At 52.1% G+C, this 25,698-nt stretch overlaps 1 protein-coding gene across 1 annotated transcript in view; it reads left to right on the forward strand.

The window, feature by feature from the left end:
- TLL2 (tolloid like 2) overlaps nucleotides 1-25,698 on the forward strand; it is a 44,966-nt gene that overhangs the window by 2,389 nt on the left and 16,879 nt on the right. The window contains exons 2-7 of the mRNA XM_030453104.1: nucleotides 14,278-14,388; nucleotides 22,340-22,417; nucleotides 23,139-23,324; nucleotides 23,561-23,678; nucleotides 24,246-24,424; nucleotides 24,705-24,810. Coding sequence (XP_030308964.1) covers nucleotides 14,278-14,388; nucleotides 22,340-22,417; nucleotides 23,139-23,324; nucleotides 23,561-23,678; nucleotides 24,246-24,424; nucleotides 24,705-24,810 — 778 coding nt within the window. The remainder of the gene's footprint in view (nucleotides 1-14,277; nucleotides 14,389-22,339; nucleotides 22,418-23,138; nucleotides 23,325-23,560; nucleotides 23,679-24,245; nucleotides 24,425-24,704; nucleotides 24,811-25,698) is intronic.

Genomic DNA, 25,698 nt, shown 5'->3' on the forward strand with positions numbered 1-25,698 from the left:
TGCCCGGGCTTCCTCAGGTTTCAGATGTCTTTTCTGCAGAAGAAAGAGGCTCTGAGCCTCAGCCTGCCCTGGCTGGCTCCCATCCTGCCTCTCTGATCCAGTTTCTCTCCGTGTGGGTTGCATCAAGCTCAAGTGCAGAGCAGGGAGGGAACAGAGCACTCCAGACACACCACGTTCCTCCTGCTCTGCTCTCCTGCTGCTCCCAAGCATCCCAAGGGCTTCAGCCACCACTGCTGGGTGAAGAGACCCTTTTTCCATGAGTGGGATGAGGGGAAGACCCTTCTCATGGAGCTGTCCTCCAGGACACTGCCTGATGCCTCTAGAGGGAATGCTCTGCTTGCTGTGCACAAGTGGGACAAGTCTGCTGGACCTGAGCTTCTCCAGGGGTGGGACAGTGCCAGTGTTTCTTGGGAAGTGTGGCTGGCAGAGGACAGGTGCCCTGGGAAAAGCTCAGGGGATGTTTTGTGAGGGGAAAGCCATGGGTGACGTGTGGGACCAGAGCTGTGAGGGTTGTGGTGAGGTCTCCTGTGGCTGCAGGCTGTGTGCAGGCTCCCAGCCCCCGGCACAGGCAAACTGCAGCTCCACTCCCCCCTTTCCCACGGCTCCCTGGTGCTTTTTACCTGGTGCTTTTACCCCTGCTGGCTGCAGGCTGTGCCCCAGGGGCCCTGGTGGGTGCAGATCTGGCAGGGAATCCTGGCTGGTTCCTCATCCCCAGGGCTGAATGCAGAACATCTGATGCTGGGCTGGGTCAGGAGCCCGGATCCACGGACTCCTTCCATCAGCTGGGAGAGGGGCAGCACCCCCGGCAGCCCAGGGCATCATCACCTCCATGGGCAGCCCAGGGCATCATCACCTCCATGGGCAGCCTAGGACACAGGACATCACCACCTCCATGCACACCCCGGGGCTTCATCACCTCCGAAGTCCCTGAGCTGCCACTACTGGTGTAGACACGGAGCTGCCCCTGGTGTAAACGTGTTCCCGGCCACCAGAACTCAGGCTCTGAACTCCAGCCACCCAGGAGCTCCTTTTCCTCCCCCTCTGGCTCCTTTCCTGCCTTTCCCACCGAGGGCAGGGGGATCCGGAGGCTGCTGCAGGGTTGGAGCAGGGCTGGGAGGTGGCAGCGCTGAGTCTGCCCGCGGGAGCTCTGCGGAGGGAAAGGTGCAAAGGTTCCTTCCCCACATCTCGAGATGGAGGAGGGGATGAAAAAAAAGAAAGTCGTAAGCCTGACAAGTGCTGTGGTTGCTGAAGGACACCCAGGGCAGGGGGCAGGGCTGGGGGAGGCTGTCAACAAACCCTGCAAGTCCCTCAGGGGCTCCTCAGGGAGCCCGGAACCAAAGGAATTTAACGGGCTGTGATTTATTCTGGGAGTTATTTTGGTGCAGGCTTATCTGAACTTTAATTGGAGGTGAAGAGCAGAATCTCTGAGGTTCAAAGTGACCTCTGGAGTTGGCCACAGCCATCTCCTGCAAGGAGGAAGCAGGAGATGGAGATAGGAAGGAGAGCTGAGTAACTCATCCCCTGGATGCTCAGAGGGCTGCAGGAAGGGTTAAACGCTCAGGGAGGAGGTTGGCTGAGGCTTTTTGGGTGGTCTGGGAAAGAATGAGTATTCAGCCTCTAATTTACCTGCTTTGGGGGAGGTGACAGCAGTTAGAGGATAGGAAGCAGGTGGGTGAGGGCTGGTGCAGACACTGGTGATACCACTGCCCTGCAGCTGCTGCTGGGGGATGCTGAGCCAGGGAGAGCTGCAGCAGCAGGAGCCTCCTCAAGGGGAAGGTTTAAGGTGGCTTTTATTAGAGCCCCAGCTGAAGGCATTTAGAAACTCTGCTGCCAGGCTTGTGTCTTGGAGTTTTTTTATTCTCTTCCTCTCCTAACCTCCTGCTCCCTGTGCCTACATCTTGCTGGTCAGCTGGGGCAAAGACAAGCTGTGTTTGGCTGGTAAGCCTCCTCTTCCTCCTCTTCTTTATTGCTAAAACTCTATCCCTGGGTGTCTCAGGGTGAGCAGCTCAGGGGTGAGGATCTGCTCAGGGTCAGGAGGCTCTTCCAGCCCATGCTATGGTGTGCAGTGATTTATCTCCTCTTGAGGCCCTTTCTCCCCTTATTAGAAGCTGGTTGAAAGGTGTTTTTTTCCACCTTTCTGCACTTCTTGCGTTTTAGCCATGGGTCTTGCCAGTCTCCCCCTTCCTCACCAGCACAGCTCTGAACTTCCAGAGCTTTGTCTGCAAGGAGCAATGTTTCCTTTTGCTCAGGACTCTGGCATGAGCAGCTGCTTTGGTTGGTACTTGGTATGCTGAACCTCAGCTGAGACCTGCTGGGTCCTGGTCCTTCATCCCAGAGAGCAGAGTTTGGAGGAGAGAGGTTTGTTCCCAGGCTGTGTCCTGCCTGGCCCAGGGGTCACAGGTGTCTGCTGTGGGGACAGGGGGCTGTGCTGAAGGTCTTGGCTCAGGGAGGTGATGATTTTGCATTAAAATTCCCCAGATATGAAAAATACTTGAAATGTTCTGGACTTGCAAAGTCAGCCTCCCCCTCCTGCAGACATGCCAGCCTTAGGCTCACTTGGGAGCTTGTGATGGAGCTCCTCAGGTATGGAGGTGGATTGGGAGGATGTGACATGGAACTTGTCTTGCTGTCTTCTGCAACCAGTCTGCTTGCAGCTGCTGTCCCAAGCAAGTCAGAAGGGGCTCATGGCTGCATGATCCATGTCCCTGTTGGGATGCAGGATCCAAGTCTCTGTTGGGCTGCATGATCCATGTCCCTGTTGGGATGCATTATCCATGTCTCTGCTGGGATGCAGGATCCAAGTCTCTGTTGCAGGAGTTGGACATCAAACCATGGAAATGCTGCTGGAGAAGCTTGGGGAGCTGCTTGTTTGAGCTGTGCTGGGGTCAAGGGGCCCCAGACTGAGAAGCAGCAGTGGGTAAATGGTTCTAAGAGAGTGAACTCCTGGCCAGGTGGCCTTGGAAAGGGTGAAAATCACACATTTGTGTTTATTGTGCTGAGGATGTTGAGCCTGAGGAGAGTTATTCCTTTGGTGCCCCTTGTCAGCAGCTCCAGGTGGATGTGGGTTGCACTGCTCCTGCTGGGAGGGCTCTGGGCAGAACGAGGATCTGGATCTGTTTGATTCTGCAGAGGTCCAGTTCAGAGCTTGTGCCCTGCCAGCAGGCAGATGCTTCTCTGCTGTGTGCTCCCAACAAGAGTAAGCAGCCACTCCTTACCTAAAAAACTGAGTTCTGAGAAATGTTGCCCACTGGGCCAAGAGCTTTGGGAGTTACTTGTGCACCATGACTCTGGGTTTTGGGTTTTTCTGTGGTTCTGCTGCAGTTCCTGAGTTCCAGACCATTTTGTTTGGTCCATTCTGGCACTGCTGACCCGGGCAGGCAGAGATGCTCTGGTTCTTGGGGCTGAGCTCTGGAGAGGGGTGACCTCTGGGGCTGTTTTTGCCCTGGAAGAGGAGCCTGGTATTTGCTGTGCTGTTGGTTTGGGGAGTGCATTCTGCTCGGGGAGGCTCAGAGCTGGCTCTGCTCTCAAGCTGCTGATGCGTTGTGCAGTTGACCGCTGCCTGGATTTAATCTCTAACCCCTGATTGTTCCTGAAAGCATGTTCCAGGGCTTGCATTCCCACCCACACTGCTCCTCTGACCCCTTCCATTTCCTGGGTGTCTAAGTACAGAACAGAAAAGATTCATTAACCTGGCAAGTCACCTCTTTTTGTGGGGGAAGTGATTTTCTGTCACGCTCTGTTAGATCCCATTGATTTCTGGTTTTCCCCTCTTTGGCCTCCTCTGCCATATATTCCCTGCTTTGTCATGCTCCAGTGGGAAGGTGATATGTGATATGCTGGGCTGGCTTGGGTTGGTTTTTGGTGTTGTTTTTGGGTTTGGGGTTGTTTGGGGTTTTTTTGGTGGTTTTTTTTTCTGTTTCCTGGGCAGAGAGCAGGGATCTCCTGAGGCTCCAGTGCCCAGGTCTGTCTTTCCTTGGAAAGCTTTGTTGTCCAGGTGAGGTGCTGGTGAGCAGTGGGATGTGACACCAGGACTGAATCCTCCAGGCTGCCCTCCTTTTTCTTTTTTCTTTTTCTTTTTCCCCTTGATGCTAGGAGCAAGCATCATTGTCTGTCCTTTTGCCCTCTTTGCCCATTGTCCCAGTCCCTGGGATTGCCAGAGGTGAGATGTGTTCACCAGGGGGTTTGGAGACCCTCCAGCTATCCTGAGTGCCTGCTCCTCCTTCCTCATGGTTGGGATGGGCTGATGGGACCTGTGGAGCTCAGAGCTTCCCCTCTGGAAGGAGCTGCCAGGTTTGGGAGGTCCCACTGGCTCCTCATGTGGGAAAAGGCATCTCCTTGATGCTTCTGAAGAGCTGGGTTTCCCCTTCTTCAGGAGGCACAGGACATCCTGTGCAGCTTTCCACTCAGGGAATGGGAAAAGTTCTTTCTTTCCAACTCATTCCCTTCCTCCAGTGCACACCCGTGTGTCCTTCCCTCTGGAAAACCCTCTGTATCCCAACACTGCAGGTATTGCAGAGACCAAACAGGAGAGAGGCAAACACTGACCCCCTGCATGCTGGGCAGGACACCTCACTTTTGGGAAGGGCCTTGCTGGTTCCCAATGGGTTTGATTTTCCTGCATTTCCAGGCAGATCCTTCCCTAGCTGGAGGGAAGAACAGTTTCCCTTCCCAAAGCACACTTCCACCTTTTGTACTGCTTCCTCAGCTTCCAGGCTCCTGCTCAGATTCCTTCTCTTTACCTGTGACTGTTCTGTGGTGCAGAAGCCTCCAAGACTCCAGGGAACATTGCTGTTTGGTTTAGGCTTTTGTACTGGAAGCTTTATCCTGGAGAGCCTGGGCACTGCCTGCCCTGTTGCTGGGTCCTCTGGTGAGTGGGATCCATAAGGATCCATCAGGATCCAGTGGGATCCATCAGGAAATTCCTGAAGACCTCCCCAGGCTCGGCCTGATGGGGGTGCCAAGGGAGGAGGTCTGGGAGGGAAGGAGGGAGGGCTGGGGGCTGAGATGCAGGTGATGCCTCTCATCTCTCCTGCTGCTGGGGATGCAGAGGGGGTGAGGGATGCTCCAGGGGCTCTCTGCACCCCACAACTCCTGTCACTCCTGCTCAGCCCCCTGCCAGCTGCCTCCAGGAGCTTGTCCTGAGGTCCTGGGGCTGGCTCCATCCCCCTGCCTTGCCCTGAGGTTTTTGCAGAGTCCTGAAACTCAGGTTCATGGTTCCAAAGTTCACGGTCTGGAGAATAAACAAAAAACTATTGTGGTGGCTGAGAGCTGGGTACCCCATTAACCCAGAATCATGAATATTTATCGTGCTGGATTACAAAGGGACATAGAGGCCATATTGTATTTCCTATAACTTTATTTCCATGGTATCTTTGCTCGGCGGGGCACTTTAATGTCAGCTTTGCTTATTTAGTTGCACACTTTAAGCCGATTAACTTTTTGCTAATAAAATGTGTGTTGACTCCCTTTGTCCCAGCTCCTGTTTGTTTGTACCTACACCCCTGTGACAAAGACTCACAGAGAACTGCTTTGAGCTCTGCCCAAACCCCCTGCTGGAAGCTTTCAGGGAGCTGAATGTGTCTGGGGGTGCTTTCAGCCTTGCATTTTCTCTCTCCCCACCTGGAAGTTGGGCTCCTCAGAGCCAGATCTCCTCAGCACCCCCTCCTGAAAGGGTTTGTGGTGCTTTGGGGCTTGCCAGGAGCCACCCAGCCTCTTGTTGTTGCTGGGTCAGAACCAAACTGGAAGTGGGGAAGCTTTCCAGCCACGGAGACTGATCTGGGGCTCTGCCTGCTCAGCAGTTCCCAGCTGGTGACCACATTGTCCCTTCCTGCTGCATCCCCTGCTCTGCCAGGGCCCCTCTCAAGGGACATCCCAGGGAGCTGTTGCCCCCTGCCCTCCTGCTCAATGCCCACCTTCTCCTTTTCCACCAAAGGAAGTTTCTTTTGGACTCTGTTTCCATCAGACCAGCTGCCAGTGCCAAGGGTGGTGTGAAACAGCAAGGCAAAACACTGAGAGGATTCCAAAAAAAATCCCTCTGGCTGTAGCAGGGTCCCCAGTCCCTGAGCTAGAGAGGGTTTGTTGGATTTAATGTCCTCGGATAGAGTTTGTCTTCCAGCTGATTTCTTTTTCAACCTGCACAAGCTTTGAACATCCTTAGGCTGCTGGGGGGAGAACTGCTCCCAGGGAAGTGTTAAACAGCTTGTGGTGGGATGGAGGGATGGGTGGATGGATGGATGGATGGATGGATGGATGGGTAGATGGATGGATGAATAGATGGATGGATGGATGGATGGATGGATAGATGGGTGGATGGATGGATGGATGGATGGATGGATGGATGGATAGATGGAGGGATGGATAGATGGAGGGATGGATAGATGGAGGGATGGATAGATGGAGGGATGGATAGATGGAGGGATGGATGGATAGATGGAGGGATGGATGGGTAGATGGATGGGTGGATGGGTAGATGGATGGGTGGATGGGTAGATGGATGGATGGATGGGTAGATGGATGGATAGATGGAGGGATGGATGGATAGATGGAGGGATGGATGGATAGATGGATGGATGGAGGGATAGATGGATGGATGGATAGATGGATGGATGGATGGAGGGATAGATGGATGGATGGAGGGATGGATGGATACATGGGTAGATGGATGGATAGATGGGTAGATGGATGGATGAATAGATGGATGGATGGATGAATAGATGGATAGATGGATGGATGGAGGGATAGATGGATGGAGGGATGGATGGATAGATGGATGGATGGATGGATGGATGGATAGATGGAGGGATGGGTAGATGGATGGGTGGATGGTGCCTATGGAAAGCTGCAGCTGTCTGCATGGGTTCTGTCCAAAATCCCGTGCCTGCCTGTGATGCTCAGGAGTTTGTGGCTGATGGAAACCATGTGAATCAGGCCTCTGAGGGCGTGGGGTTTGGTTTGGTTTTTTCTTTACCCTACATCCGAGTCGAGGGGGGCTTCAGTTTGCTGTGTCTGTGGTTCCTGGGACAGCTTCCCCAGGGAGGGAGGAGATGCTTTGGGATGGACACAAATAGAGGAAGGAGATGCTTTGGGATGGACAAAAAAAGGGGGAGGAGATGCTTTGGGATGGACCCCAGGAGCAGAATATTTCTGGTGAATGTGGATGCCCTTGCCTTGGGCCCTGGGAGCCCAGCAGGAAGGTGAAGAGGGAGCTGAACTCTGGGGGTTATTTTGGGGTTATTTTGGGTTTTTTTTTTTCTTGGTGCCAATGGATTTCCTGCTCAGGTTCCTCTGCCTGGTGAAGTGGGAAGGACCTGAAACCCTTGAGCCCCAGGAGAGGGCAGGGAACCCCCCACCCTGGTGCTGGGGATCTCCCACTGACAGCTGCCTCTTTTCTGACTGGGGAAAAATAATAATAATTAAAAAATTGCAGCTTTTCTTCAGGGCAGGTTGGGACCTTGTCCTTGGGGGGCTCCTGGGACAGCTGCCTGGTGACTGACTTGAGTTTTGTGCCCTGCAGTCAGCTCAGTGGTCTGCAAAGGGCCCTGCTGGCTGTCAGAGGGGGGATGTGGCAGCACCCTGGCTCCTCCTCAGGCTTTCTATTTATTTATTTATTTGTCTAATTAAAAAAAAAAAAATATAATTATAATTACTAAATTTAGAAATATTTTTTAATTTTTATTTTTATTTTTAATTTGTTAATTTTTTAATTTTAATTTTTATTTATTTTATTATTTTATTATTTTATTTTTATTTATTTTATTTTTTATTTTATTATTTTATTTAACTTTATCTTATTTTTATTTTATCATTTTCTTTTATTGTTTTATGATTTTCTTTTATTATTTTCCTTTCCATTCTTTAAAAAAAAAAATTATTACTTGTTTTCATTTCTTAATTAATTAATTAATTAATTTTATTTTCATTTCCTTTTATTCACTTCATCTCGTCTCACTTCCTTCCCTTTTCTGTTCCTCCGGGGCACCTCTGCCTGGCTGGGCTATAACCTGATATAGAACCCTTCCTCTCGTCTCCGCTCCTCTCCGCTCCCCGCGGGGCCCTGAGAACGTCCCCTCCGCACCCTTGCATGACGGATCCGATTTGTCTCGCCCCCTGACAACATTGTTTCGATGGAGAATTAAGGGATTCTCACGTTGGGGTTTTTTATATGTTTTTTTCACGGCTGAAGCCCCTCCCGCTCAGACCCCCCCGTGGCGCTGGGGGGACCTCAGCAAACACCGCAAATAAATTAATTCCCTCTTCCCCCCAAATAAATAAATCCGCTCCTTTCCCCGCTCCCCCAGCGCTGCCGCTCCCGGTGCTGCCGCTGGCAACAAAGCGGGGATGAGGCTCCCGCCCTGACAGACACTGGATCCATCGGCACCGGGACCGGCACCACGGGCATCGGCACCGCAGCATTCGGTCTGGCTACAAGCGAGCAGGCTCCGGATGCTTGGGGTTTTTTGGTTTGGTTTGGGGTTTCCATTTCCTTTTTTCTTCTTTCTTTTTCCTTTTTCTTTTCTTTCTTTGTTTTCTTTCCTTTTCCTTTCTTTCTTTCTTTCTTTCTTTCTTCTTCTTTCTTCTTTCTTTCTTTCTTTCTTCTTTCTTTCTTTCTTTCTTTCTTCTTTCTTTCTTTCTTCTTTTCTTTCTTTCTTTCTTTCTTTCTTTCTTTCTTTCTTTCTTTCTTTCTTTCTTTCTTTCTTTCTTTCTTTCCTTTCTTTCTTTCTTTCTTTCTTTCTTTCTTTCTTTCTTCTTTTTCTTTCTTTCTTTCTTTCTTTCTTTCTTTCTTTTCTTTCCTCTTCTTTCCTTCCTTCCTTCTTTCCTTTCCTTTCCTTCCTTCCCTTTCCTTCCTCCTTCCTTCCTTCCTTCCTTCCTTCCCTTTCCTTCCCTTCCTTCCTTCTTCCTTCCCCCTTCCCTTCCTTGCCTTCCCTTCCTTCCCTTTCTCTTCCTTCCTCCTTTCCTCCTTTTCCTTTCCTTTCCTTTTCCTTCCTTCCTTTCTTTCCTTCCTTCCTTCCTTCTCCTTTCCTTCCTCCTTTCCTTTTCCTTTCCTTTCCTTTCCTTTCCTTTCCTTTCCTTTCCTTTCTTTCCTTTCCCTTCTTTCCTTTCCTTTCCTTTCCTTTCCTTTCTTCCTTTCCTTTCTTCCTTCTTCCTTTCCTTTCCTTCCTTTCCTTTCCTTTCCTTTCCTTTCCTTTCCTTTCCTTTCCTTTCCTTTCTCTTTCCTTTCCTTTCCTTTTTTCCTTTTCCTTCTTTCATTTTTTAAAATTCTTTTTTCTTTTTATTTTTGGGGTCCCACCTCAGTCAGTGCCCCAGCTCCTGGTTGGCCCTGCCAGATCCCGTTTCCCCTGGGTGTGGGCAGGTGGCAGTGGGTTTGCTGCCTGGCTCTTTGTGTTCCCCCCTTCCCCTGCTTGCAGCTCCTGAGGTTTGGGGGGACACCTGAAGGAAGGAACCCCCCCTCTCCCCAGGGTGCAATCCCACCACCCGCAGGGATTTCCTGGAGGTGTGTGCAGGGGGCTTCCCAGTGAACTTTGGGGTCACAGCACTCTGGAGTTGTGCATTTTATTTTTCCTGCCCTCCCCATGCTGGCATCCCCTGTTTTTCCGAGGAATAAATCCAGGGCAAGGCTGGTGGTGTGGGAATTCCTCAGGAGAAGGTCTGACCTGGATTCCCTCCTCCTGGGAGGCTCAGAAGTTCCCTCTGCTGGGACAGTGCTGGGGGGGCTGCAGTGTTTTAGGTCATGGTCTCCTCCCCCATGGTACCAAGTGCTGAGCAGGGACCTCAGTGCCTGGGACAGACCCCTGGCAGGGGCTTCCTCTGCCTGTCCTGCAGGAGATGCTGCTGAGGGGGTGCCCCCCAGCCCCCCCAGAATTCAGGAGGTGACTTCTGGTCCTTACTGGGGCTTTGGGTTCTGCTTGCTGCTGAACATCTCCCTTCCAGCCCTGGGTGAGGTGCTGCTGCCTCTTGCTGAGGGTCTGGAGAGATACTGGGGAGCTTTGTGTCCCTCCCCTCTCATTTCATGCCCAGACCACCCTCAAGTGTCTTCTCTTGGTGAGGGGCAAAACACCCAAAAAGCCCCAACACAGGGGCTTGGTGTTTGCCAGGAGTCACCAACTGCTTTGGTCATGAAGAGGCACTGTGAGAAGTGCTGGAGAGCTGACTGCCTGATGACTGAGGACAGGCACACTGCATATTTTTTATTATTATTTATTTTTTTAGGCAGAAATGCTGGAGGTCTGGAGATAAGGTGTCTGCTCTGAGTTCTCGTGGTGGGGGGAGAGGCTGTGGGCTGAGCAGAGTGATGCCTGCCTGGGTGAGATTGCTGCTTGGGGCTTGGGGTTAGATTAGCATGGCAAAAATGCCTCCCAGTGGAGAGCCACAAATCACAGCTGGGCCAATAGGGAGGGGAAGAGGGCAATAAAACAGGAAATCAATTTAATACTCCGTGGGTGCTTGCAGCGTGCTCACCCTTCCTTCAAATTGCCACAGGAAAGATTAATTAAAGTTATATTGAGCAGCAAAAAAAAATGATGGGGGGTGTGAGCTGGGGCTTGCAGCTTTCTCCCTAATTAATTGACAAAGGCTCTCCTGGATTTCATTACCCAGAACCTGGGCAGCTCCTGCTCTTAAAGGGCAGCTGAAGCAGTGCTGGGCTTCCAGGCAGGTGGAGCTACCAAAGATCACCAGAACATTTCCTCCCTGATTTTCCCTTGAAGACTTTCACTTGGTTTGATGCCAGAGCTTCCCTTAAATCTGAATCTGAAGCCTCCTGCTCCTGTCCTTCTGAAGAGGAGGCCCTGGCCTGGGCTGCTACAAGGGGAAAGCTCTGCTGTCTGCCCAGTGGTCCTGGAAATTGGTTTCCTCTGTTGATTTCCATAATAAAACACTGAAGATGCTCTGCAGGGCAGGGCTGGGAGATGCAGGGCAGCCTTTGAGTTGGGTGCAGCAGCTCCAGTGAGCCCCCTGGCCAAGCCTGAGTTTGCTTGGTTTGCTTTGGCTGGGTTTTGTGTTTTGCTGTTTGCTTGGGTTTTGATTTGGGTTTGGGTTTTTTATTATTTTTGTTGTTGTTTTATTTACTTGTTTGGGGTTTTTTGCTGGTTGGTGGTTTGTGTGGTTTTTGGCAAGGGCATCTTGCCAGCACTTGGCTTATCAAAAGAGGTACCAGCCCTGCCCTGAGCCACTGCAGGCTCTGCCAGGGCCTGGCTCTGAGCTGGCTGTGACTTGGGGAGCAGGCAGCCCCAGGAACCTCAGCCTGATTTAAACCCCATTTCCCTCTTCTCCAGGCTGGGAAGGACACAAACCCTGTGCTTCCTCCTCACCCCTGGCTGCTCTGCAGGAGGATGCTGAGGGGGTCTGGGGTGTTGTCACCCTGTAGGGTGGTCTGGGGGCCCTGGGCAGCTGACCCCCCAGCCCAGCTTGCTGGGGAAGCAGCAGCTGTTTAACCATTTCAGAGCCCGTAGAGGGAGCTGCTTTGCTGCTTCTGGCATCACTTCCCAGCTTTCTGTCTTCCCATGTTGTCCCAGGAACGGATTCCTGGATCAGGGCACTGGAGGGACTGCCACATCCATGGGGAGGAGGTGGAGAGTTTGGGTGAGGAAGCACACAGCAGCAAGAGAATTATGGATTGTGAAATTAAAAGGTCTTTCTCCTAACTTTATATATATATATATAAAATCCACACCACTGGGTTGTTCAGTTCTTGGATAAAATAACACAGGCCCAGGCAGAGCCTTGTTCCTCAGAGCTGGGCACTCTGGAGGCTCCTGGGTGTGTTTGCAGCTTTGGACAAACTCACCCCAAGTGCATCTGGGTTTCTGCAGCATCACCTCCCAGGAGAGGACGTCTGCTGAAGGTGAACTGGAATGTCTGGCTGGATTGGGTCTCCTGCAGGTGACTTCCCAAGAGTCCCAGCATTCCAGGTGCTGGTTCAGGTTCCTGCACAAGCCTGAACAGCCCTTCAGAACCCTTCAGAAATATCATTCTGTGCTGTCCAGAAGCAGACCACTGCCTTAGGTGCCCAGCTATTTGTTCCTCAAAGCACAAGGTGCTCCCTGGGCTCCAGGCACCAGGTTGGGAAGCATCAACCTGTGCCCAAACCTCCCTGCCAGGTTTCAGGCAGGGGATGCAGTCTGCTGGTGCTTTTCCTGGAGGTGGCACTCACTGATGGGTTCTTTTTCCCTGGCACTGCTTGGCCATGGTGCAAGCAAGAGCAGGAGGAGCTGGTGCCCTGGGGTCTTCCAGCAGTGGAGGTGTTGGGGAGCAGGGATCTGGAGGGACACAGACATTGTCCCCCCAGCTCCACACGGGGCTGTTCCTACAGGGGTGCAGGACACAGGAACCATCAGGAGCCCCCATGGCCCCTGGTGCCAGGCAGGCTGCCCAGCAGTGGCATCTGGTGATGCTGACAGAGCTGGAGATGCTCAGGATAACTTCTTAAAGGGGGAAAAAAAAAAGAAGAAAAGAAAAAAAGGAAAAAAAAAAGAGCTGGCAGGCAGTTGCACTGAGTGTGAAGAGTTTGCACCTGGCTGCAGAGCTCCCTGCCAAGAGAAATAAATACTGCTTTCCCAATTCCTCAGCCTCCTGTTTGGAGATTTAAATAGGTTTTGTTTGCTGGTTTCTGGTTTTGTGGTTTTGTTTGGGGTTTTTTTGTTAGTTTGGTTGGGGTTTTTTTGGTTTTTGTTTTGGTTTTTTGTTTTTGTTTTGTTTTTGGAAATCCTCCCACGTTAAATGAAAAAGGAGCCCTCAGTGAAAGGAGTCAGGAGGGATGCTGCTCTGAGCTGCTCCCTTCCCCAGCAGCCTCTGAACTTGTGACCCTTGCAAATAAAGCCCTGGGGCTTTCCTGTACAGCATCTCTCAGGCTTCTTGTGCCTCTAGGAAAGAGGAGGCTTTGCCAGCAGCAGGAGAAGTTGCAGTGCTGCCTTCTCAGCTGGGAGTCCCAGCAAGGAAAGTGGCTCAGCTGGTTGGGAACTGGGATAAATCACAGAGTCCCCTGGAGCTGCAGAGAGCTGGGAAGAAATGCTGGGGAAACTCAGCTTTTGTAGCAGGCTGTCTTGCAGGATGATGTATGGCTTGGTAACAGAAAGAGATTCCTTCTCTAGGGCTGGGAGAACACTGCTGCCTTCCAGTGGGAAGGAAAAGGTAACAACTCTCTGGATGGAAATCCCTGCTGCAGGCTCACCCTGCAAGCTGGGCTCTGGCACGGGCTGCCTTCCCCTGGGAAACAGACCCTGTGAGCTGATGGAAAGGAGCCTGGGGTGGTGGCAATTGATCTGGGGGCTGAAATGGGGTTGGCAGGAGGGCAGGGGGTGGCTACCAGCTTGGCTGGTGTGGTAGTCATGACTTACCCAGTGTGGCACGGGATGCTGCTCACCTCTGCCCTGGGCAAGATGGATGGTGCCCTGGGCACCTCTTGCTGCTGGGCAAGATGGATGAAATGGCCCCAGATTGCAGCCCCAGGAGCCCAGGGCTCTGCTTTCTTCCCATGGCTGTCCCCACTCAGCCTGCAAAAGGCAGAAGATCAGTGAAACCCATTGGCTTCCCAGGCCTGAAGCACTGGGGGCAGTGATGCTGCCAGCACAGCAATGGGATGTGGGGTGTAAAAGTTCTTCATTTAATGAGAAAACAAGTGATTCCAGCAGACCTGGGCACTGTGGCAGGCAGAGATGAAGGGCTGCTCCTCACCTGAGTGCCTGAGCTCTCCCCAGCTCTGCCACCCCTTCCTTTGCTCTGCTTTTCTTGGGTTCCATCCATCCCTGTGTGTGCAGGCTTGGCAGAGGAGCTTTAACAGCTCTGTTTGTAACCTGCCTGTTATTCCTGAAAGATCTGTTCTGCTTGGTCACCTGCCTCATCACCAGGCTTTGTTTGGCTCAGATTCCCCACAGGGGAACTTTACACTCTGCAGCAGCAGCTCGGGCAGGATACTCCAGGGGTATCAGGTTTGTTTCCACTCAAATGATTTCCAGGCTGTTCTGAGCTGTGAATGCTGAGTTACCACTTTGTTTACCTTATTTTTTCATGGCCTCTGGCTGAAGCTCAATGATCTGATTGGATTTGATTTGATTTTTTTTACAAGATTTAAAACTCTGCAGGCTGAGATGCAGGTAACTGATCCATGAGGGGAGGGGGATAAAGAACTGGTTGTTTCTCCACCCGAGTGGAAATGGAAATCTCAGCTTGGATTTGGACAGATGGATGTGCCTGAGTGCTGACTCTGGGGACAAGGTCCTAAAAACCAAACCAAAACAACGAGCAAACCACAAGCTAAACTAATTGCAGTTTGTTTCTCCCCAGCTGCCTTCTGGGGAGATATTGCTTTAGATGAAGATGATCTGAAGCTGTTTCACACAGACAGAGCTGCTGCCTTACCAAGGCCCTCAGCTGCCCACGTCAGACACACCTCAGGTAAGGGCAGCCCCTGGCTTTGTCCTGGGGGAGCAGGAGGTCCCTGTCCCTCTGTCCCTCTGTCCCTGTCCCTCCCCAGTGCATGCAGAGCTGTAGTGATGTGACTGAGGGGGGTGGGAGCTGACTCTGGCCTTGGTTAAATAAAAACAAAACCCCAAAACAAGTCCCCACGGGATGGAGCCAACTCCTATCTTGTCTGAGGAAGAGGATTTCCAAGTTTTCCAGCCCTGGTTTCTTGCTGCAAGGAGCTGCCTTGGTGCTGGTTGGGAAGGAAATGTGTGTGTTGGTAGCTGGGCTGTTTGCCATTAGTTCTGACTCCTCCTTTCCTTCCCCATTTACGACCTGGATGCATTTTTTCAGCTGCTGCCCAGGTAGAACCCACTGCAGGTTTGCACACAGGCTGCCCTCGAAGCCACCTTGTCCCTGGGGTGGGTTAACACTGTCTGGGGGCTCTGTGAAGCCAACAGATGGGGTGACAATACATCTATTGATGAGTACCCCAATAGATGGGGTGACACTGCTCCTGGTACCCCCAGTCACCCCAGTTTGAGCTCTGAGCCATCCTGCTGCTTGGGATGTGCTTGAGCAGCAGCAAGAGGTGTTGGAGTCCTTGCACCCCCAGTCCCACCACAGAGTTATTCAGGCTCCCAGGTTTTGTTGGATTAGGGTCTTTCCAGCATGAAAAAAAAGAACAAAACCCACCTGGGCCCAGTGGGGCTTGCAGTGCCCCTTCACAGAGTGAAACCTGGCTGGTGCTGAGCAGAGCAATGCCCCAACCTCCAGGGGGGAACCAGGAATAAGAGGGATTTTTCCCTCTTTTCTGGGCCACAGAGTTTGTTTGGTGAATGCACTGTTCCCTGAGCTCAGGTTTGCTGGGGGGTGGCCTCCTGCCTCTCACAATAAGTGGTTTTACTTCTGCTGGGCAGCTCCAGCCTTGCATGGTTCTTCTGGGGGAGCTTTTCCAGGAGCTCTGCAGTTTTGCTCACACTGACCCAGGCAAGCAGGAACCACAATCCCCAGCTCTGCCTCCGGTTCATTCTTAGTGCAAACTTTTGGTGTGTTTCCCCCACGAGTCCCACTCATCTGCTTCCCCCAGGAGCCAGCCAGGAAGGCAGGAACTTGGTGTTAATTTTTCTTTGTTTCGGTCAAATGCTGCAATATCAGAAAATCATCAGCTTGGATTTTTGTTAGGAAGGAATTAACCCTCTTTAAGCACCCAGAGACACCTGCAGGAGCTGTTCACATGGGTGCTGGGGCTGAAGCTGCTTCCAAAGAGCCTCTTTGCACAGCTCCTGCCCACCCTGCAGCCTCAGCTGTGGGGATGCTGCTGAAGCCCTGCTGGACTTTCCCTGCCTTTGGCTCCCACTTTCCCCAGCCCCCCGAGTTCTTTTCTGGGCACATCCCAAGCCCCTGGGAGCTGGTGGCATTGTTAACCCTTTAAAGAGCTGGGGTAGGCAGTGTGTAAAGGCTTTGTAACATCTGATTGCTGTTTGCCACTGCCCTGCTCTCCATCACTCTTAATTAAATTTTCTCTGGCTCTGGTCTCCAGCTGGTGTGACACTCTGGGAGGCTGCTCCTTTTCCTCATGCCAGAAGAGCCTGAATAGCCTTTTGTGTTTTAAGTGGGGGTTATTAAATAGCTTTATATTAATTAACTGTGATGCAGAGAGCACATGGGCAAAACGCACTTGGAGGAGATCAGTTTATCCATATGGAAATGACATTGGAGGTGAAATACATGACCCTAATTGTGAAGCAGTGCTGAGCCAAGAGCTGTGGAGCTGCCTGAATTTGTCTCAGAGCCTGGTGAGTGCAGTGCTTCAGAGCAGCCTGATCACCTCCAATGCCTGCTCCAAGGAAAAAGGGGATTTGCCACAAACCTTGGCACTTCCCCGGGTGTTTGGGGCAATTAATTGGGAAGCAGAAATGTCCAGAAGGAGCAGGGGGGTCACTGCCAGGCTGGCTGGGATGCCTTCAGCCTCAGGCTCCCTCCTTTCCAGCAGGGATGTGCCCAGAGAAACAAGGAGTGCTCAGCAGGGCAAGGGACAACTCGGGGGTTTGGGGGGGTAACAGCAAACAGGAAAATAAATGAGGGGCTGTAAATTACTGGGGGGTGATGGGGTTACAGGTGTGGGATCAGTGTGCTCACCTGGGGCTGCTTGGCCAGGTCTCCTGGGGGAAGGAGGAGGAGGGGGGTGCTTGGATAAACCCCCTCTGCTGCAGCTCCCCTCCCCAGGCAGCAAGCACCAAGGAGTTATTCAGCTGTCAAGTGGGGAAAGAAAGCAAATCAGTCTGAGGCTGCAGCTTGCTGGTGCAGAGCTGAGGCCAGATGGTGACTTGGAGAGCCCTGGGGAATGGGCAACAAGTTCCTCCAGGGCAAAGACCAGAGGAGAAAGGAAATAGTGGGATTATCTTGCTGTTCCTAGAGAGCCTCAGGAGGGGATTAACCCCTCTCTGCTTCCTGCAGCTGGGGGTGTTCCTGAACCCTGCAGGCAGCTCTGGGGCAGGAGGGGGCTCTGAGAGCAGAGCCAAGGACAGTTTGCACTGAGGGGGGGACAGAGGGGCTGCTCCTGGATGCACAAACTGCTGCCAGACAGGACCTTGGGCATGGAGGGGGCCTCAGGCTGTGGCCACCTTAGGGGTGTGCTCCCAAAGCTCCTGCCTCAGTGTCCCTGATGCTGGCAGCTTGGTTGGGGTGTCCTTTAGTGAGCTTGGAGGTACCCAAGATGAGCTTGGAGATACCCAAGAAGATGAGCTTGGAGGTACCCAAGAAGATGAGCTTGGAGGTACCCAAAAAGATGAGGTCTCTCTTCCATACCAACTTAAGATGCTCAGCCATGGTGCAGGCTCCTGGCATTTGGGGGACAGGTTGGGGGGAGTAAGGAGGAACTAAAAACTCTCTCAAGAAGTTCCAGGCTTGAAGGTGTCTGGATATCCAGGCAGAAGGCAAGCTGGAAGGAAGGTACTGGCACCACATGCTGTCCAGGGAAGGAGTTTAGTTGTGTCCCAGCCTCGTTTATCTTCCAGTGTTCACTGGGAATTATTTTTTTTATCCAGTTCAAACAAGGCAGGGGGGACACAGAAGGATTGGGGAGGCTGAGCAGGAGCAGGGAGTGTTGTGGCAGGGCTGGGGGCTGGAGCCATGGCAAGGGGGGGGTCAGAAGAAGGGTCAGAGGGTTTGTGCTGCCTGCCAGCACAGGGCTGGGCATCCCCAAACCACCTCAGCACATCCCTCAGAGCCTGCAAGGTCACCTCGGGGTGTCTGCCCCCTGCAAGGAGAGGCAGGGAAGGAGGATTGATGGGGATGGAGAGGGGGCAGCTCTGAGCCAGGTGATTGATTGATTGATTGATTGCAAGGGCAATCAGGTGCCCTGGGGTGGGGGGCTGGCTCCCTATATCCCTGCTGGGGTCCCAGAGAGGGTGCACCCCTGGCTGAGGACCTGCATGTGGCCAAAATGCTGGGGTCCTCACCTTAACTTTTCACCTCCACTTGCCCTGCTGGAATCCAGGGACTTGCAGGACTCCTTCTCCCTGGGAGGAGCTCTTGGCCTGGCACAGGTACAGTTTTCTTTTCTTTTTCCCTCTCAGCAAGCAGAGGTGATGGTTCCAGCCTGCAGGAAAGGGCCCCTTGCAGCCTTCTCAACCCTTCCTCCTTTCCATCATCCCCCTTAAAACCTTGGCCCTTGGTTGGGAGGTTGGGGGAGAGGTTGGCTCAGGCTGTCCCCCTCCTCCTGACCCCTTCTGCAAAAAGCAGCTGCAGCAGGGCAGGGAGGTGGTGCTGACCCTTGCAGAGCAGCAGGGAGAGGAGCACAGGAGGTTGGGAAGAGCTCTGCCCATGTTCCTCTTCTCCTGCCCTTCCCCAGGAGGCTGCTGATGTCCTCATCCTGCAGGAAAGAAGCTGGGAATGACACCTGCCCAGGCTCTGGCCCCTGGGGCTCAGGCCCTGAGTTATTGCAGCTCCTCTCAGCTTCCCCTGAACATGAAAACCAGATTTCTGCAGGGGCTCTGGGGGCTTCAGGATCCTCTTCCTCTTTTAATTTATTTTTCTTTAAGCAAACGGAGGGAATTTGGGCTGTTTCACTGGCAGGAAATGCTGAAGGATCGATCTGAAATCATTGCTCAGATCTCCAAGGCCCTGGGGTTTATGAAATGTTTCTGCTCCAGACTGTCCCCCAGCCCTGGGAAACATCTGCTCCTCATTCTGAGAGCACTTCCCCAGCAGAGACAGTTTTTAATGAAATCATCACTTTCCCTCTGCTTGGAAAGTGCTGTGCAACAAAGTGGGGGTTTATTTTTATTTATTTTTTTTCCATACCAAAAAATGACCACTGGTTAAGTGACATCAAGTCTGGGGTTGTTCTGTCCATCCAGAAGCTTCTCTGATGGCCACAACATCACTGGCTTCCCCAGACCTGAAGCTCAATGTGACACCTGTTGGATGTCACCTCTGCCTCCTGGGTGTGGGGACACTTCAGGGCAGCCCCTGCTTGAAATCCTGGAAATGTATTTATTTCTATTTCATCCTGGAAAGAAGCTTATTAGGTAAGAGATCAGATTGGCCCCGTATAGGGTGCTGCAGATGAAGATGTAGTGACAAGAAAAAAAACCCAAAAACCCCCCCAAAAAACCCAAAACAACAAAAAACCAACCAAACAAAAACCAAACTAATCAAAATGCACCGAAAAAAAACCTCCAAGCAAACAAAAAAACTGAACAGAAACACAAAAACAAAAAAACCCAAAACAAAACAAACCCAAACAAAAAGAAAAAAAAAAAAAAGAAAAAGAGAAAAAAAGAAAAAGAGAAAAAAAGACATTAAAGAAACAAACCACAAAACTAAACCAACCCCCCCCACCCTAAGCTGCCACCTAGCAGACAAGGGTTTTTTACAGGACAAATTCCAAGCCCAGCCAATTCCTGCTTCTCCCAGTGCCCCCCTGTCCATGTGGGCTCACAGCTTTTCTCCCGGGCTACTGGTGCCAGGGACTGCAGACAGCACAGAGCTGCTCTGCCTCTTCTCTTGCCTTTTTATTTTCCTTTGGGCTGAACAACTTTGGATTTCTTTTAAGCAAAAGGGGTTTTCTGGCCCTTCCCTCCCACCTCCAGCTCCCTCTCTGGTCCCTGCAGGCACTCTGGGGACCTCAGCTTCTCCAAGCAGGGTGTATTTAGCTCAGGTTTGCATTGAAGGGTTTTATTTTTGTTTATTTTTCAGTCAGCCAAGGTCTGTGGGGAGCAGAAAAAGTTGTTGTACAAATGCCTGGTGAAATATTCCCAGCCTGGGAGGAGAATCCCTGGGGTGCCCTCTGCCAGGTTGTGTGGAGCTGAATGCTCAGCTGGGGCTGTTGGGCAGCACAAGTTGTTAGGGGTGATTTAATAGTAAAAAAGAGCTCAGCTGGGAGGTTCTGAGGCTGGAAAAGTGACTTTGGGAGAGGCTGTGGATTTCTGGGTACACCTTCCAAGCCCAAAGTCAGCCCTGATGCTTTGCTCCCCTCCCTGGGAGTCCCAAACCTGCCTCTTGGTTACTGCCCTGGCTTCCCACAGCACCTGGAGCCAAGCTGGAAACCTTCCTCCTCCTCTTCTTCCTCCTCTTCCTCCTCCTCTTCCTCCTCCTCTTCTCCTCTTCCTCCTCCTCTTCCTCCTCCTCTTCCTCCTCCTCTTCCTCCTCCTCTTCCTCCTCCTCTTCCTCCTCCTCTTCTTCCTCCTCTTCCTCTTCCTCCTCTTTCTCTTCCTCCTCCACCTCCTTCACCTCCTCCACCTCTTCTACCTCCTCCTCCTCTTCCTTCTCTTCCTCCTCTTCTTCCTTCTCTTCCTCCTCCTTCTCTTCCTCCTCCTCCTCCAGCTCCTCCTCCTCTTGGTGCCTCTGGGCTTCAGTACAGAGCAGGACATTTCCTGCTCTGGGATCTGCCCTGGGAAATGACCCCATCCAGCAGAGAGGTGCAGCTGCAGGGATTTGGGGAGGGAACACCTTGCCTGGGACCTCTGCAGCTGCCCCACTGCATTTCTGGGCTTATTTCTTGCTGTGGCATGGCAGGTTCTTGGTTTTGTCCTGCTGGCATCACCTGTGAGCCCTGGGGAGCAGCAGCAGAGGGGACAGAATGTCTGCCAGGGCACTTGGACCTCTGGGATGTGCTTAGGGTACCACAAGGGTGAGAAACATCCAAAAGTTTCAGTGCATGGGAAGAGGAGCTTCCAGACTTGCCATGTATGATGCAGAAGCATCCTCCTGGGGGTGTGGGTGCTGCTGCTGTGTCCCAGGGAGGTGGGTGATGCCTGGAAGCAGTGCCCAGCCATGCCTGACCCTCTCTGCAGGGCTGTCCCTTTCCATCTGGCTGCAGGGCACAGGGCATGCACAGATGATGCATTGGTCACAGGGGTTTATCCAAACCTCCCCTTGGCAGCAGACACCAAGACTTGCACTGCTGGCTGGGAAAGAATGTGCTGGGGGCTTGGGTGGCCCAGGGCAGCACCTCGGGTGCAGGAGGGGAGGGGGCTGGGGGCTTTGGTGCCAGCATTTGCAATTCAATCCCATACAGTTCCCTCTTAGGGGGAACAATTCACTAAATGCAGAGTTGGTTTGGTTTTGGTGTTGACTGGTTTGGATTTTTGTTTTTTGGTTATTTTTTCCCCCCCTTAATTCACCATGTAATTCACCTCCCCAGTTCAATTAAGGAGCAATCAGTGGCTGGAACCAAGCTGCACTTTATTTAGAAATATAAAATCATCCCTCTGTGTCAGCAAAGCCCCACGTGCCTCACTCAGTCCAGGGGGGAAAAGCTGGGTGGGGATTCCTTTAGCTGGAATGGGATATGGGATATGATGTGAAGGGTTGGCATACCGGGGGCTGGGGAGGGGGGAGAAGTCCTGGGGATGTGAAATTTGTCTGAGAAGAGGAACTTTTGTTGAGCTGGGGCTTGGGGAAGTGAGGAGGACTGGGCATGAAAGAAAACAAAGGGAAACGTTGGGATGGGACATTGAGGCTGGAAAAGAGTGATGGGGTTCAGAGCAATCCATCTTCCTGAAGCAGCCTTGTTCCTGTTCACACATCCAGTGGCTTTTGTCCAGCCAAGCTCTGATAAATGATGGCACTTCCTCTGGGAGACAATCCCCTGATTTAGTGCCTCTCTTGGACCAGGAAGCCTGACCCTACAGTCAGCTGAGAGCCTGGGGATTTGCCTTCCCCCTGGTTTGTTTTCATTGCTGTCTTCCCTCACCCCTTTCCTGATGCTCTGTGTTAGGATGCTGAAGTGGCAGAGCCTGATGCCACCCTCAGCCTTCCTCCAAGATGTGGCACAGGGACCTTTTCCTTCTCCTTGCCCCTTGGAGGGCTTTGTGAGAAGCCAGCTTCCAGAGCAAAAGGAGAAGTTTCCAGCTGGCAAAGCAAGGCTGGCTTGGGGGCTGGAAGATGTCCAGCTGTCCTGAGAGTGGGACATCCCTTGGAACTGTCCCCATGGCATCCAGAGGTGCTGTAGGACCAGCAATGGGACACTTCTGGGATCTCTCCCTGTGCCTTCACCTTCTGGCAGAGGATTTTGGCTCCCTGGGTGAGCCCTTGCTCTTTGGTGACCGCTGACTGATGGCATCCCAGAGAAGGACCTGTCAGACTAAGATGATTCCAGGCCAGATGTAGAGGAGCTGGTAGGAGTGAGTTGGTCTGAATGTTGAGCATTCTTTGCCTTGACAGCAAACCTCCTGAGAGATGAGGTTTAAGAGTGGCTCCTATTACTGCTGCCATCCTCCTGGGACAGGTTTTGCTCTCAGTACAACCCCATGGAACCAGAAACTTTCTGCTAAGGGGAGAGGGAAGACAGGGGCTGGGGCTGAGTTGCTGGGGACACATCCAGGACAAGATCCCTGCTCCCTGTGCAGGAGATCCCTTGGTTTCTGTGCCTTCAGAGGGACAGAGCTCTGCCAGGCTGCTCACCAGCTGTGTCTCTGCTCCCTTCCCTTTGCAGGAGGCCTGGGGGAGCAGCCTCTTGTGACAAGTGAGAACACCACTTCAGCCCAGCCCAGCAGCACAGCAGTCAAAAAGGGTAATGTGGTACCCCACCCAGAGCTTTGGGTATCTCTGATTTGCTTTTTTTTTATCCATCCCCCATAAAAGCATCTTTTGTCCTGTGTTATATATATATATATATATTATATATATATGTGTGTGTGTATTTGTGTGTGCGTGCCCTACCCAGCAGAGCAGCCCTGCCCAAGCACCTGCATTTTGTTGTTCTTGGTGGGCTCTGCAAGGGTGGGTTTGCCTTGTCTGGTGTGGTGGGAGAGTTGGACCAGATGATCCCTGAGGTCCCTTCCAACCTGACACCCCATGACCCATGGTTCTGTGACATCTGGGCTGGGATGAGCTGCCCCCTCCCATTCCCCTTCTTCAAGTCCTGTGTCCCCATCTATGAAGCTGCTCTGTGTGTGTGTGTTGGAGGGGGGGCTGTCCCTTTAGGCTGTTATTTTGGGGCATAGGTTTGCCAGGATGCACAGAGATGCTCTGAAGTTGAAAGGGCCAGGTTGCTGCAGCTGACCTGGCTGTAAGCCCCAAACAACCCACTGCACTGACTTGGAGTAACACCTTGCTTTTGGGTTTTTGTTTACTTGGTTGGGTTTTATTTCTGTTTTTTGTTTTTGTGTGTTTTTTTATTTCTTTTGTTTTTGTTTTGTTTTGTTTTCCCTGAAGCTCCAGGGTGATTACCCAAGGGTTGCAGGTGGGACTAAAAGAAGGATTTAACCACTGTTTGCATCTCTGTCTTGCAGAGGGCAGGCAGAACACCACCCTGGAGAGGAGACCAAGGAGGAAGGCAGATGATGAGGATGAAGATGAGGATGAGGATGAGCTGGAGCCACCCTCCTCCCCCCGGCTGCGCAGGGCAACCACCTCCAGGGCTGAGAGGATCTGGCCAGGGGGGGTCATTCCCTATGTCATCGGAGGAAACTTCACTGGTCAGTGGTGCAGAGCTCCCTCCCTCCCTGCTCACTGCTTTGCTGCCTCTTTAGTTAGAGCAATGAGTTCATCAGGCAGAACAAAACCATCCCACAGTGAGTGGGTGCCAGAGGAGGGAGGGACGTGGGTCCCGGGTTCCTAGAGGTGCTGGAAAAGCTGCATATTGCCCTACCCAGCAGAGGGTTTTGTGCAAGCCAGACCTGCACTCTTTGCTCCCCTTGCATTCCTTTTCCAGGCAGCCAAAGAGCCATCTTCAAGCAAGCCATGAGGCACTGGGAGAAGCACACCTGTGTGACCTTTGTGGAGAGAACTGATGAGGAGAGCTTCATCGTGTTCACCTACAGAACCTGTGGGTCAGTGACACTCATGTCCCCTCCAGCTCTGCTCCCACTGGCAGGGGCTTTGTGAGCCCAGCTCTGCCCAGAATAAACCAGTCAGGGCAGTGGTCGTGGGATCCATCCCGACTCCCTTGGAGGTTGGCCAAGAAAGTTCAGGATTTGCTCAGAACAAGGTGCTAAGGCTTGCTGGATTCTTTTTCCCTGGAATAGCACTGGAACTTTATTTATGCATTTCCACAGACCTGCACTTAGGATCACAGGAGGTCGGGTGGGAAGGGACCTCAGGGACCACCTGGTCCAACCCTTCCCATGTTACTGCTGATGGGAGATGTCCCAGCACCCCGTGGAGCTGAGACTTCAAACCTTCCAGAGTGGGGGAATCCACCCTTTGTCCTGTGAGCCCATCCCAGTGGCTGACTGGACTCAGGGGAAACATTTTCCCTATTCCTCACCCACATGTTCCCCTTGCACACATAATCTCCTGTATGCAACTCTTGGTCTGTCCTGGCTCTCCTCTCCCTGGGGTCTCCATCTCCCCCATCCCCTGCCCATGCTGCAGGGTTTCTGGGTTTCCTTTTCCAGGTGCTGCTCCTACGTGGGGCGCCGAGGAGGAGGCCCCCAGGCTATCTCCATTGGGAAGAACTGTGACAAGTTTGGGATTGTGGCTCACGAGCTGGGGCACGTGGTGGGCTTCTGGCACGAGCACACCCGGCCTGACAGGGACCAGCACGTCACCATCATCAGGGAGAACATCCAGCAAGGTACAGCAGCACTTCAGGTGGTGCCACCTGGCTCTGGGGATGGCTGGGAAAACCTCCTGGTGTCTGTGGGATGAAATCAAGTATTCCTAGTCCTTCCCTAGGATCAAGACCAAAGCAGCTGGGTGAGCAGAGGGGTTTGGATGTCCTGCTGGAATTGTTTGAACCCAGGGCTACATCCCTCTCATTCCAGGTGCCCAGAGGTGGATGGCTATTTTTTTTTTTTTTCTTTCTTTTTCCATCAACAATTTTTCTTCTTTTCCCTTTGTGTTTGGCACCTCAGGCCAGGAGTACAACTTCTTAAAGATGGAAGCTGGGGAAGTCAACTCCCTGGGAGAGACCTATGACTTTGACAGCATCATGCACTATGCCAGGAACACATTCTCCAGGTGACAATCCCAGGTTAACACGTCCTCAGGACCATTTCCAGCCGGTGCTCTTAGCAGTAGGGGGGATACCTGGAGCCCAGGAGGAGACCTGTGACCCCTCAGGGATCTGTGGCAGTGGCAAGAATTTAAAATCTTGGGGAAGATTTTAAAAAGCAAAGTGAGTAAAGAGAAGGATGGGAGATCCCTGTTTTCCCCTCCCCTCCATACTGACCCAGTACTGATAATCCCAGAGGCTATCCAAAGCCACAGGTTGGATGTGTCCTGGATTTGGAACGGGAGCTACTGGGTGACCAGCTCTGTTTTGCTGCCTTGTTTGAAGGTTTTTTCCATAAATCCCATTACTGCTCATTCTGAGGAGCTTTCCTTCTCCCCATGCCTCAAGCAAAGGGCATGGGAGGCAGAGCACACATACCCACTCTCTGAAGAACCTGGTGTTCTTTTTTTTTTGCTTTTTAAAAATTTTCTTACTCCCCAGTTGTAAGGACTTGCCAAGCCTCATTTTTTTTCTGCTTTTGTTTCTGGCACTTCCATCAACCAGGGGTAAAGTATCCAACTTGCTGAAATGCTCCCTGTTCTGGCAGGGGGAGATGGTGGTGGGGCAGGAGTGAGAGATTTCTTGGGATCAGATACCCAAAGCAAACAAGTTTTCCTCTCTCGAAGCATCTGCTGGATCCTCCCAGCATTTGCTGGACTCCAAGTGGTTGGAATGGTGTGGCACAAACCCAGGATTAAGTTATTACTGCCATTTATGTCGTGGCTGCCTTTGAGTCCCTGTGTCTTGACAACTGGGGTCCTTCAGAGCACTGCTGGGCCAGAAAGGGATAAAAATGGCAGGAGTCCTTCTAAATTTAAATGGGTGCTTCATGGGATTTTTAAGTCTGTTTTCTG

This window comes from Calypte anna, chromosome 6 (genome assembly GCF_003957555.1).
Source record: "Calypte anna isolate BGI_N300 chromosome 6, bCalAnn1_v1.p, whole genome shotgun sequence".
In the NCBI taxonomy this organism is placed as follows: Eukaryota; Metazoa; Chordata; class Aves; order Apodiformes; family Trochilidae; genus Calypte; species Calypte anna.